Source organism: Amblyomma mixtum, chromosome 2, assembly GCF_055824585.1.
Source record: "Amblyomma mixtum isolate Tamu chromosome 2, ASM5582458v1, whole genome shotgun sequence".
In the NCBI taxonomy this organism is placed as follows: domain Eukaryota; kingdom Metazoa; phylum Arthropoda; class Arachnida; order Ixodida; family Ixodidae; genus Amblyomma; species Amblyomma mixtum.
The window spans coordinates 200981272-200995451 of NC_143013.1; the positions used below are offsets into that span (position 1 = coordinate 200981272).

Here is a 14180-nt window from a genome sequence, read left to right on the forward strand (position 1 = left end):
GAAGCCCTTAAAGCAAAAGGAGCTTTTTCGCAAAAAAAGAAAAAGAGCTGCAATTATAGCCAGAAAATTAATCGGTCGGTGAAACGGACGCTCAAATGATGACGAGCGAGAGAGCGTACAGCGCGCAGAAATATCACCTTATTGTAACACCATCGACAATATGTTTTGCATAGGAGTGGCCCCAATAAGAGGGGATTTAGCGTTAAATGCTACTTTTAGGCTACTTTCAATAAACATACAGACAGCGAGTTCCGTAATCCAATGTGTCCCTTCAGCATCAGTGATAATAATTTAGGCTAAACTCTCTCTAATCTAATCCCATACAAAGAAGCGTGCATGATCATTTCGCACAGCACTTAGTTGCTCTTTATTCCACGGGCGTTCCCCCGCAGGTGAACAACGCCGGAATCGGCATGAAAGGGAGCACAGACGGGGCGTCCATGGAAGAATTCGAACGTGTATGGGCGACTAATCTTCGCGGCCCCCTCTACATGACACGGAGAGTGCTGCCTTACCTCCGTGAAAGCAAAGGTTGGTGTGCGAGAAACATCGAAACAATTAGGGGAGAGTTTCTAAAGCCCACGATAGAGGGCAAGTGCTGTTGTGACTGCACACAATCCCTTCAGCCGCTAAATTTAATTCGAGTGAATAAAAATAAAATTTTCAGGATTCTTTAAGAGGGATGTGAGGATAGCTTAGGGAGCATTCTCATCCTAGCAAATGCTTTAGTTCGGGATTTTTGGCAAACCTTCATAATCTTCACGTCGTTTATCAACACAGATTTCAGGGTCTCAATTATACTTTTGTAAACGAGCTCGTGATTAAAGTATGTGTAAATAAATCAGCGCATTTTAGGCGTTTTAAAGGGAAAATGAGGTAAGCTTGAATTCGGTCGGACACACAGATCGCCGCATTCTACTTAAAAACGGGCGATTTTCAGAGAAAACAGAGGTATAAAAAGCGAGAAAAGGGCATAAAACGAACTACTGTTGTCGCCACTACAGGCTTATTTCGGTAGGCGACTGCGGTGCATCGACACAGTTTTGTTTCTACTCCTATCCCAGATGTTGCGCTAAACTGCCATGCATTTCGTAACTGTGATAACGAAGGGCTCAGTTTCAAAAGTTGCTTTAGAGATTCTATAGACTTTTCAAAGACTTTTGGCGAATAAAGTTCATATAGTTAAAAGAAACTAAAAATTTTATATAAACAAATCCGACAGCCGAGTCCATAGGCAATACAGTTCCTATACATAGTGTATAGACAATCTGCAGAATTACGACCATACAATTTTATTAAGTTTTTTCTATAGACAGCCTATTAGACTTTGAATAGACAAAATGAAATTTCTGTAGGATAGCAATCGAGTCTACAAGAAGTCTACAGACAATATATAGACCATTTTTATAAAAGATGTACGGTGTAGAGGTCGAGAATTTAGATAAAGCTGCAGGAAAATTTTTAGGTGCATTTTTCCCAGTAATAAATGTGTCTTTCGCCCCCGAAAATGACCACTCCCAGAAAAAATCTCAAAATCAATTTTCATTCACCAAGTACAATATTGGTTGGATTATTCTCTGCATTCCTTTAAAACATTCGTGCTTTCAAAACAATCAAAAGAAACTGCGCATTACATAAGCGCTATCCAATGTACCCTAAAACGAGTAGATATCTTGAGAAAAACAGCGCTTGCAGACAAAGGACCAGAACGAGAAGGACACACAACTGCGCTGTTGTGTGTCCTCGTTCTGGTCCTTTGTCTGCAAGCGCTGTTTTTCGCAAGATGTACCCCAACCAACTCGCCCAGCAATAGACCTTGCTCGAGTAGATATCTATCCTAAAAACAGTCTTGCTTTAATGCAGCATGCTTGGCTACAGCCCGTTGTATGGAAGATTTTACAAATTGCGACAACGCTTTCTAGTGTCCTCCTTATGAATGAACAACGCGCCTTGTTCAAGACGATATTAGGGCGTTTAGTTTGCTCCTGCAAATATAGACGCACGCGAATGAGCGGCATAATTGTGCAAGAGGCTACAGGGTGCGCTGATGAATGTTTGGACTTCTGATCAACGTCTGGGATTCGTCTTCGTCTGGAGCGAATACAATTCTTGTCGAAACGTTGGCCAGCAAACTACTGGGTTCCTCCCGGCCCTTGTTCCAGTGTGTGCTGTCAAGGATTTTGAATATGGAACCCGAAACGCAGTTTCCTAGTTTATTAAGTAAGAGTGCAAATTACGCATGAAGAACATTTCCTGCATATTTTGTTACCATTACAATAATGTTGTTTAGCGCGTGCAAGCAACTACTCGCTGTTAAGGCACGCAGTAGAGCAAGAATGGACTCTGTTTTTGTTTCGACGATCCTCTAATCAACACCGAAACATCAGTATTCCTTTGGCGTTTTTAAAACCATCTGCAGCATAAATGCTGCAGCTGTGGCCTGAGACACTTTGTGAACAAAAGCACACCTGAAACGTGAAGGATCTCCTTGTGACGCATTCTGAACTGACCGTAGAAGCAGTGCTCATTCCGATTGTAATTACTGCTCGCTGGAGGCCGGCCATCCCTACCAAAAATAAGACAAATCGCACTGGTCCGTTGCTTGAATCGTGCACGTTACTGCTGTGCTCACGCAAGTGAATGCTCGATGCCATTTTTCATGCAGAAAATCGCACGGGCTGTGTAATTTAATAGACTCCGCGCACACATTCTGTGGAACGGATGCAGAGATTTAGTTGAGTACAATTTAAAATTTTTTAATGGACTGGCTTGCTCCCACATCTTTGAAGTGTTCGTGGGTTCAAAAAGAAGAAAATAAGAACCGCTTTTTGATCCACCTACTCTCCTGACTTCTGGTGGGATAGGCGATCAGTACAAGAGATCACGTCACCATAGTCACGCTCTGGAGTTCCCGTTACTCCGGATGCTCTCTTTCATGGCCGCCATACATCCTTTTCCTTTGATAGCCTCCCGAGCTAAAATTGGGAGCGGAACTTTCTGTGCCCGATAAGTTCAGGGCGATCGAGCCGCGCTTCAAAGCTGTTGCTAATGCTGTACTAGCAATACTGGTCCACATTGTCACTCACCATTGATCTCAGGCTCTTAACTATACTTTTTTTGGCGCATCCACATCATCAGATGTCACCACGAAACAAATCATCACATTTTAGGTTTTTCAAGTGTCCATCTTTGTATCTAAGCAAATGAAAACACACACTCACTGGATCCATACGAGAGCTGGCGAAAAAGAGGGAGCTGTTTTTGTGAAAAAGACTTTTTGTGGTGATTTTACACGCTTGGTTTGAGGTCGTTCTTGGTTTCGTAAGGCATTACAGCTTTTCTGTGTACATATCTCAGGTCATTGCGCCTTTGTATACGATAACTTTATAGTGCTCACGTCTCGTCTACGAATGTTGACGCAGCGTCTGCAGGGACTATAAAATCAGAGACGCTAGAGCACAGTAGCAGAGCTTTATGTACGCAACCCATGGTATCTATGATAGACCGCTGGAGTCTATGAAAGAGTTAGTAAATGTTACTGCAAGTGGCAGCACCCCAAGGTCTCTAAACAGTGGCTTTACTCGGTGCTATTGCACGCTGTCGCCTTTTCCATCCAAAGTAGATGCGGCTTGCTGATAAGATAAACAAGTGTGGGCTATAATAGCGATGGGGGTTAACGTCTCGCGAAATAGACCTCAGTATGATATTGCTACGGACGCTGGGAGGACGACGAAGTGGTTTTGTTAAGAAGACGACGCTGAGGTGCAAGCTAGTGTGCTGTGAGACTACTCCAAGCCGTCGGTCCCTTGCGTAGCAGATTACGTCTGCTGTTTCTATTACTGCTTCTAGCCGCCACGTATCATTTGGTGGAGGTTGCTAAATTCGATCCCCGACCTCAAGCTGGCTCTCCGCCGTGGCCGCCGTCTCGCCACCATGTCTAACGAGTCCGAGCCATCTCCCTCTCCGTCAACACCGCCAGCGGTCGTCGTCGCCCACCACCGCGAACCGGGCACGTTCTGCGGTACCGACGACGTTGATGTGGACGACTGGCTGGCCCTTTACGAACGCGTCAGCATGCACAACAGGTGGGATCCAACGCTGATGCTCGCTAATGTCATATTTTATCTGACCGGCACCGCGAGAGTGTGGTTCGAAACCCACGAAGAGGACTTGACCTCATGGGACATCTGTAAACAGAAGCTCCGCGACCTCTTCGGAAAACCCATCGGCCGCCAACTCGCCGCCAAGAAGGCCCTCGCGTCACGCGCCCAAACTTCCTCCGAGCCATACATAGCGTACATACAAGACGTCCTCGCCTTGTGCCGTAAAGTGGATAAAGACATGTCCGAGGCAGATCGAGTTGGCCACATACTGAAAGGCATTGCCGACGATGCCTTTAACCTGCTTCTATGCAAAGACTGTTCCACGGTCGCCTCTGTTCTTGAGGTGTGCCGGCGTTTCGAGCAAGCCAAACACCGGCGCATTTCTCACCGTTTTGACCGGCTGCCGAACACTGCTGCTAGCTCCTCGTGTGAAGATCTGCCAACATTGCGGCAGCCTTCCGACCCTGCTAACTTAACCCGTATCGTGCGCCGCGAACTGGAGGCGATGACGCCCGCTGTTTCTTCCTTGCCACTGCCGGACAACACCTTGGCCCTCATCCAAGCCGTCGTTCGACAGGAGGTTGCGAACATGGCCGTCCCTTCTCGCGTCGTGGACAACGCTCATGCCAGCCCGGACCCTCCAGTGATCGCAGCTGCCACTTACAGTCGCAGCTTCTCGCCTCGGTACCGATATCGCAATCCAGCCGAATGGCGTACCTCTGATGACAGGCCGATCTGTTTTACCTGCTCTCGCGTCGGACACATCTCCCGTCACTGCCGCAGCCGTTGGTCCCCGCCACCTCGCCCCTACTCCTTCGTCGATCGCCGCAACGACTACGGCCCGCGCCGCTTCACCCCACGTCCCGATCCGCTCCGTGACGAGCCCGCTCCGCAAGCTCGTGGGTCCAGCCGCTCACCTTCCCCATTAGGCCGCCGCTCCCGTTCTCCTACCACACGCCGCAGCCCTTCTCCTTCGACCTCCCGCCACTTCTCGGAAAACTAGCCGATGCAGCCCCCGGAGGTGACGCTGCATCATTGACCCGGCCTGAAAATCCTCTCTTGACCCCCGCTGCCCAACGTAATCTCTTGAATGTTCTCGTGGATGGTGTCCCGGTCCTTGCCCTCATTGATACCGGCGCCCAAGTGTCTGTCCTGAGCTCGTCTTTGCGCCGCCGTCTGAAGAAAGTTTTAACGCCTGCCGCCATGTCCACGGTTCGCGTCGCCGATGGCAGCCCCGCTGCCGTGATTGGAATGTGCACTGCGAGAGTCAGCATTGCCGGACGTCATATACCCGTTAAGTTCACCGTCCTGACCAGGTGCCCTCAGGACATAATCCTTGGCCTTGACTTTTTAACCGCCCATTCAGCTCTTATTGACTGTTCCTCAGGCCTTCTCCGATTGGATCTGCCCCTGTGCAATGACGACTCCACCAGCTCACATCGCCTTCAATCCACCGAGTTTGCTCGTCTCCCGCCACAAGCTGCTGTCTACATCCCTATGTCGCCTTCTCCTCCCGTCCCTGATGGAGACTACGTCGCCTGCCCTATCACCGCTGTGATTCTGAATCGTAACGTCCTCTTTCCCCACACCATTGTCCACATCACCAACAACTGCACCTGCCTCCCTGTCCTCAACTTCAGCCCGTCCCCTCAGGTACTTCCGACCGGCATTTCACTTGCTGATCTGTCCCCATTGACCGATTGCACAGTCTCTGTCCTGGCTCCTGACCCAACGACTGCCGTATCCAATGTCCCTACATCGCAGCCCTCCAGTGAGGATTCTATTTCCCGGATGATAGCGGCCGATCTACCCTCTGCTGATTCTTCTGCTCTTCACAGCCTCTTGTCCTCCTACAGTGATATTTTTGATTTTGGGGACCGTCCCTTGGGTCAAACCTCTGTTGTCGCCCACCACATTGACACCGGCGAGGCCCGCCCCATTCACAGACGGCCCTATAGGGTCTCCCTCGCAGAGCGCCGTGTTATTCAGGCAGAAGTGGACAAGATGCTGGCCCGCAACATCATCGAGCCTTCGACTAGTCCTTGGGCGTCCCCTGTCGTGCTTGTTAAAAAGAAAGATCAAACTTGGCGATTCTGCGTCGATTACCGCCATCTGAATGCCGTCACAAAGAAAGACGTCTACCCTTTGCCCCGAATTGACGACGCTCTCGACTGCTTGCACGGCGCCAGTTACTTTTCCTCCATCGATCTTCGCTCAGGTTACTGGCAGATAGCTGTCGATGAACGGGATCGGGAGAAAACCGCCTTTGTCACCCCGGACGGCCTGTACCAGTTTAAAGTCATGCCTTTTGGCCTGTGCAATGCCCCTGCCACCTTCGAGCGCATGATGGACTCCCTCCTGCGCGGTTTTAAGTGGACGACATGCCTCTGCTACTTAGATGACGTGATTGTTTTTTCGTCCACATTCCAAAGCCATCTGCATCGCCTTTCAGCCATCCTTGCCGTCTTCCGCCGCGCTGGTCTTCAGCTGAACTCGAAGAAATGTACCTTCGGCCGCCGACAGCTCAAGGTCCTTGGCCACTTGGTCGATTCTGCTGGGATCCAACCCGACCCCGACAAGGTCCGCGCCGTGCGTTCATTTCCCACTCCGCGCTCCTCCGGTGATGTGCGCAGCTTTCTCGGCCTATGTTCCTATTTCCGCCGGTTCATCCAGAACTTTGCGGAAATAGCCCGACCTCTTACCACGCTCCTCAAGAAGGACATCCCGTTCTCTTGGGGACCCCCCCAAGCTGACGCCTTCAGAGCCCTTATCAATGCCCTCACTGCTCCGCCTGTGTTGGCTCACTTTGATCCTTCAGCCCCTACAGAACTTCGGACCGATGCGAGCGGCCATGGCATTGGTGCCCTACTTGCTCAGCGGCAACGCAACAAGCTTCGCGTTATTGCGTACGCCAGCCGTCTCCTTTCTGTGTCAGAGCGCAACTATTCTATCACCGAGCGGGAATGCCTCGCCCTGGTTTGGGCTATTGCAAAATTCCGCCCTTACTTGTTTGGGCACCCTTTCTCTGTTATCACGGATCACCACGCCTTATGCTGGCTTTCTTCGCTCAAAGACCCTACAGGCCGGCTGGGGCGCTGGGCTCTTCGCCTTCAAGAGTACACATTTTGTGTCGTCCACAAGTCCGGCCGCTTGCACCAGGACGCGGATTGCTTGTCCCGTTACCCTGTCGATGCGCCTACCTCCAACGAATGCGAGGCTGACGCCTGCGTCTTATCCATCTCAGCCTTCCGCAACATTGCGCAAGAACAGCGCTTGGATTCTTCTCTATGTTCCCTCATCGACCGCCTCACTGCCAACCGCTGTGATGCGTCCCTTGCCCCGTTTGTGCTCCATGAGAACGTCCTCTACCGGCGCAATATGCGGCCTGACGGCGCTGACCTCTTGCTCGTGGTCCCGCAACACCTGCGCCGCAGCGTCCTTGAGCAGCTTCATGACGTTCCCACGGCCGGTCATCTTGGAGTCTCCCGCACCTACGACAGCGTGCGCCGCCGCTTCTTTTGGCCCGGTCTATACCGTTCTGTCCGCCGTTATGTGGCCGCTTGCGAGCTGTGCCAACGACGGAAGACGCCCTCGGTTCTCCCTCCCGGACACCTTCAGCCGATTCCCATCCCCGAAGACCCGTTTTCCCGTGTCGGTCTCGACCTGCTCGGCCCTTTTCCGGTGTCTGCTATGGGAAACAAATGGATCGCGGTCGCGACGGACTACTCCACGCGCTACGCTATTACCCGAGCGATCCCAACCAGCTGCGCAACTGATGTCGCTGACTTTCTCCTGCACGACGTCATACTCCACCACGGTGCTCCCCGTCACCTACTCACCGATCGCGGCCGCTGCTTTCTTTCCAAAGTGGTCGCCGAACTGCTCCGCTTCTGCTCCGTCCGTCATCAATTCGCCACGGCCTACCATCCGCAGACGAACGGGCTCACTGAACGTCTGAACCGTACCCTCACCAACATGATTTCCATGTACGTCTCCGACCATCACCGCGACTGGGATATTAGCCTCCCATTTGTTACATTCGCCTACAATTCTACGCGTCACGATACAGCCGGTTTCTCCCCTTTTTATCTTCTCTTTGGCCGCGATCCTTTGCTGCCCTTCGACAGTGTGCTGCCCGCCACCGCCTCCACGAGTCCTTACGCTCGGTACGCCATCGCTCGCGCCGACGCTGCCCGTCTTGTCGCCCGCCAGCGGCTGTCAGCCTCCCAAGTCAATCAGAAACGACGTCATGACTGTCGCCGTCGTGAAGTCACCTACTCTCCTGGCTCTCTTGTTTTACTCTGGGTCCCTTCCCGCCGTGTGGGCCTTTGTGAAAAACTGCTTCCCCGATATACAGGCCCTTATCGGGTCGTACGTCCGGTGACCGCGGTGACGTACGAGATCACCCCGCTACATCCGCCATCCTCGGCCGCTGCTCCCCGCACCGACATCGTCCATGTGTCCCGCCTCAAACCTTACAACTCGCCGTCTAGCTGGCCTGTGTAGTGCGCACCGGGACGGTGCTTTTGCCGCGAGGGGGGTCATGCTACGGACGCTGGGAGGACGACGAAGTGGTTTTGTTAAGAAGACGACGCTGAGGTGCAAGCTAGTGTGCTGTGAGACTCCTCCAAGCCGTCGGTCCCTTGCGTAGCAGATTACGTCTGCTGTTTCTATTACTGCTTCTAGCCGCCACGTATCAATATCTACATATGTTTAGGACCACTGCTGTCAGTGTAAAAAAACAACAACACTATTTTTGCGATAAACAGTACGCTAGGGCTGAGAGATAAAATCGCCTTGGGGGGGGGGGGGGGGAGGGCGCTGACTTTATAATGACGAACTGAAGGTCGTTCATGCGTGCTGAAGTCTCAGTCCACGGCTGCATTTCGAGTTAGCCTCAAACATGTGTTGGGCTGTAGCATCTCCACCACGCATGTTTATCACGGATGCGACCACGAGAACAATGCCGAGAGGGCCATTTGTCTAATAGTGTAATGGTCTTTGTATCAGGGCAGTGGTGATAAGCCCTGTTTCACGACTGACGCGTTCTTTACTCTATTCTATGTTGTGCGTTACCTCGTTGTATTTCGGTTGACCTTTGGTTCAGTATCTTTTCTCTGTTCGCCCTCCCCCCCCCCCCCCCTTTTGTAATACCCCAACAGGGACCCTTAAGCGATAATAAATGATGATGATGATGATGCATGTAGCATCGGGCAGCCTATTTCATCATCATCATCATCATCATTTATTGACCCTTAAAGGCCCCTGGGTGGTGGGGCATTACATAACAAAAATACACCAGGTCACAATCAGTGCTATATACATGTACTGACAGGATATAAACAAAAAAATGTACATGAACCGATCACAGAGAGTGGCCAAACTTTTATGAAACGGTAGTTAAACACAAAAAGAATAATCAACATCAGGTTTTTAAGTGCGACAGCAGCAATATGCGGAACTTACACGGATCTCGTTCGATGACAATGCACTCGGGTAATGAATTCCATTCTTCGATGGCAACGGGTAGAAAACACTTGTTAAATGCGTTAGTGGAGCCGTGTACGTGTAGAATGCTCATGGAGTTAAAGAGACGGCGCGAGGTTCTGAGGGGCGGAAGCAAAATGGAGTCCCGAAGTGATGGAAAACAATGGTAAAGTTTGCGGAACAGTGACAAACGGGCAATTTTCCGCCTGTGCATCACAGGCTCTATGTCGAGAGACAATTTTATATTTGTAATGCTAGAATGGGTGTGATAGTCGGATGAAATAAAGCGGGCTGCACGGTTTTGAATAGCTTCTAGGGTGTCGATTAAGTAAGCTCGGTGTGGGTTCCAAATAGGAGAGGCATATTCTAGTTTAGTGCGGACGAAAGTATTGTAGGCTAGTATTCGGATAGAAGGTGGGGAAGAACAAAGGTGCCGTCTGATAAACCCGAGTGATTTCGAAGCATCAGCTGCGAGTTTCGTAATGTGCTCGGACCACGTGAGGTTGTTGGTGATATGAATTCCTAGGTACCGGTATGAAACGACTTTGGAAAGGATGGTTGAGTTCAATGAATATGCGTAGTTGACAGTGGTGCGCTTGCGTGTTACCTGCATGTACTTACACTTGGGAACGTTGAGCTGCATTAGCCATGTGGAACACCAATCTTCAATTCTGCTTAAGTCATTTTGAAGGATTAGCTGGTCTTTTTTAGTGGTTATGCGACGGTAAAAGACGCAGTCGTCTGCGAAAAGACGAATGGTCGATGAGATGCCTGCAGGAAGGTGATTTATGAAAATTAAAAATAGAAGTGGACCGAGCACCGAGCCCTGGGGGACACCGGACAAAACCTCAGTTGCAGGCGACTGATCATCATCGATAATGGTGTATTGACAACGAGCGGTTAGAAAACAACGCAGCCATGTTAAAACCAGAGGATCGAGGCATAAGCATGAAAGTTTGGCTAGAAGGCGCTGATGGGGTACACGATCAAAAGCTTTCGAGAAGTCCAGGTATATGACATCAGTCTGAAATGACGAATCTAAATTTAGGCTGAGATCGGTAGTGAAATGAAAAAGTTGGGTTTCGCATGAATAACCGGATCTGAAACCATGGTGATGGGGGGAAAAGAAGCTGTTGTAATCTAGATGAGAGGCCACGTGCGAATATATAATGTGCTCTAGTAGCTTGCAGGCAATGCATGTTAGAGAAATCGGACGGTAGTTAGAAGGATCGGACCGCTTACCTTCTTTAAAAACCGGAACTACTCGACTCATCTTCCAGTCATCTGGAATTGAACCTGTAGCAATCGATTGCTCGAATATTATTTGCAAAAACTGGCTTGAGATATCCTTAGTGCATTTCAGTATCTTTGAAGGTATATTATCAGGTCCTGGGGCGCTTGAAACCTTAAGCTTATCTATGAGATTTTCAATACCGTTGGCAGTGATAGTAACAGGCGGCATCTGAGAAAATGGAAGCTTTTGTAAGGGGGGGGGGGATATTTAAGGAAGGTTCATTGGTAAAAAGAGAAGAAAAGTATGAGTTCATAACCGCACTGCGCTGGTCTGATCGAACCTCAGATCCATCATTATCAACTAATGAGATATTGCGCGATGACCTGTCACCTGCAGTTAGAAGTTTCCAGAAGTTTTTGGGGTTGGAGTTAAATGATGCTTAGTAGATCTTGATGATGAAATTTCTTTTTTAATTGTCGAAGAAGTTTAGTGTATTCGCGAAGACACGAGAAATTCCTTTTCCACTGTTGTGGGCAGCCCGAGTGCTTTGCTACACGGAAGAGGTGTTTCTTTTTCCTTGAAAGTTTTTTGAGTGCACTAGAAAACCACGGTCTGCTTGCGTCACCTCGAATGCATATAAGGGGAACGTGTATATCGATAAGTGATAATAACTTTGTTTTGAATAGCAGCCAATTATCATTAACTGTTCTTGCTGCGGAGCACATACGGAAATGATTGAGGAAGTTGCCTAACTCTGAGATAATACTTGCAATGTTGGCCTTGTTATAGTCACGAATATACTTGACTGATGGTTGACGAGTAGACACCGGCACAGATAAGTTGAACAATAAGGTGCAATGATCACTGAAGCCAGCAATGCATGATAATGACTGGATAGAATCGGGGTTAGAAGCAAGAACAAGGTCAAGAGTATTGTTGAGCCGTGTTGGTACGTCCACTTGTTGAGAAAGGTTGAAAGTAAGCACTATACCCAAAAACTGCTTGGATTGGGCGCTATGTGCAGATAAGTCCGGCCAGTTAATATCAGGGAAGTTGAAGTCGCCACGAATTAAGCGACTTGCATGGGGAAAACGGTGCTTGAGGTCCAGTAGTATTGAATACAGTTCGTCAAGAAATGAAGTGTCGCAGTCAGGAGGACGGTAGCATGCAATTAATATGATTGTATTAGAAGTTAGCGATAACTTAAAAGCAACAATTTCATGGTTGCTGGTTGATAAAAGGGAGAGAGATGGCACATTCGATTTCATTAAAACAAGAACACCGCCCCCCCGGAGGGGGGGCGGTGTTCGAAATGATAGCCAATTTCGAAATGATAGCCACTACTGCGAACGAATGCCACGCAGCTAGTGCCAGACAGGCACAGCTATGCATGCCAGAGTGTTATAAAACCGACCCCTGTCATGATAGATGTGGTTGTTGAGGATGGTGCTCAAATACAGGCGCGATTAGCCTTACAGTGGCCTCTCGGAACTTGCTTTGCCTGGGCTTGGGCAGGGCATGTGATGTGAAGGCATGATAACAGCTGGTACTTAGGGGTAACGGAGTGTATTGCAAGAGAAGAAAAGTCTAGCAGGGGGCTGCAGACGGTTAGGTGGGCGGATGAGATTAAGAAGTTGGCGGGGATACTTTGTTCGCAGCTGGCAAAACACAGGGTTGATTGGAGAGACATGGGGGAGAGGCCTTTGCCCTGCAGTGGGTGCAGTCAGGCTGATTATGATGATCTGTGAAGTTTGCTCGTTTAAACGGGCACAGAGAGAAAGTTTCGAACACAAACAAATATTTTATTGCGCTTCACGAGCGGAAGGACATGCCTTCTGGCAAGTATAAGTCACAGGCGTTGAGTGCCGCCTAATTTAATACGATTTTATTTTTGTCCGAAAAGCCGCTTGACACTTTCACCCGCATTCGTTGATGTCAAGGTGCACTTTCCACAATTATTTTGAGGTCACCGAATCCACCGGCAGCCAGTGCTTGCCGGTGACGATGACGTCAACAGGAATGTGGTAGTCCAGGTTAGCTGGTCAGCTGTTGACCAAGACCGGAAAGTGCCGGTATAAAATGGTTTGTACTTAAATATTACCTGTACGCAATGGTGTTTTGAGCATACTTTCATGATTAGTATGCCCGTAGACTTCTGTCAAGAAAAAAAAAAGCCGGCGCCCAAACACTTTGTTTCAGTAACCCTTTAAATTAGAGGTGTTCAGTGAGAAATGTCTGTTTTTTTTTTTTGCGAACAAACCACTGCGTAACAACACGTAGTTACGAAAGAAGAAAACAAAAATGAACATTGACCAAATACATGACGTGCTGAAAACGAAATGGAGTAAATGGGTTACAGATTTCTGCGTATACACGTGTAGCTCAGAAAAGGCACTTAGACCACTGAGTGATCACGGTCCCTTCTTTGTCCCATTGAGGTCGCGAAAAGTCGACATTTAGTAAAGCTATGAACACTACTCTTCTCCAGATAGAAACTGTTTCGGCTTTTGAAATCGCGCTAATTTTGTGTCTGATCGTTTTTACGCTTTGAAAGAAATGATCCTTATATATCGCTCCGTTTCAGTGGGATGAAAAGGGACCGATGCAAGAGCGCGATACACGTGACACGATTTGGCGGACGCTAAGCAGAGAGCTAGTCTTGGTTATTGACTGAAAGTATCTGGTTCACAGTGGTGTTGATAACTTTCAATCGTTCTCGCTACATGTAAGGCGAATAACTGCCCAAGATACGCATTATAACAACCAAGAATACAGTGGGATGTGGTGAGGTATAGCACCCCCGCCTTTAGATTTCAATCGAAAAAGTGTAGCCTCCGAAACGTGGAACGCTTAAAGCGATACAACATGTAATGATGGGCATGCATTGGCTGGACATGATTTGTAGTGCAACAGCGGAACGGCACGAGACCACAGGAAGAGAAGGGACAGAGCGATGTGTCTCGGCCCTCGTCCCGATGTGCTACTTGCTATGACCATTGAGCAGTCTGTCGCAGTCCTTCCAAAGATATCCTTGCTTTGGGTAATTCTGCATTATGTTCATAACATGGAAATCATCTCGTGTGCTCAGTGCCTTCTTTATTTGCAGGTAACATCGTGAATGTCTCGAGCGTCGCTTCGCAGGCCGTGGTAAGTGGACGTCACGAAGATCCGTTTCCTTAGTTCGCAGGCTTGCTGCAGGCGACCAGATTGAGCTCAAGGGTTTGTCAATGGTCTATTTAACGCCTTAATGGAAGTTCAAATTACTTTTAGAAAGGAAAAAAATTCGCTGTGGCTTAGCTTGGTTAAGCCCGGTAATTGCGAAAGCAATATTCGTACCTACGCCATGGTTCAGCTGG

The 14180-nt window shown here is 49.0% G+C and overlaps 1 protein-coding gene across 1 annotated transcript in view; it reads left to right on the plus strand.

The window, feature by feature from the left end:
- The window catches only part of LOC149362223 (uncharacterized), a 95456-nt gene that overhangs the window by 63558 nt on the left and 17718 nt on the right, over positions 1-14180 (plus strand). Inside the window, exons 4-5 of the mRNA XM_089568242.1 lie at positions 393-531; positions 13931-13971. Coding sequence (XP_089424368.1) covers positions 393-531; positions 13931-13971 — 180 coding nt within the window. The remainder of the gene's footprint in view (positions 1-392; positions 532-13930; positions 13972-14180) is intronic.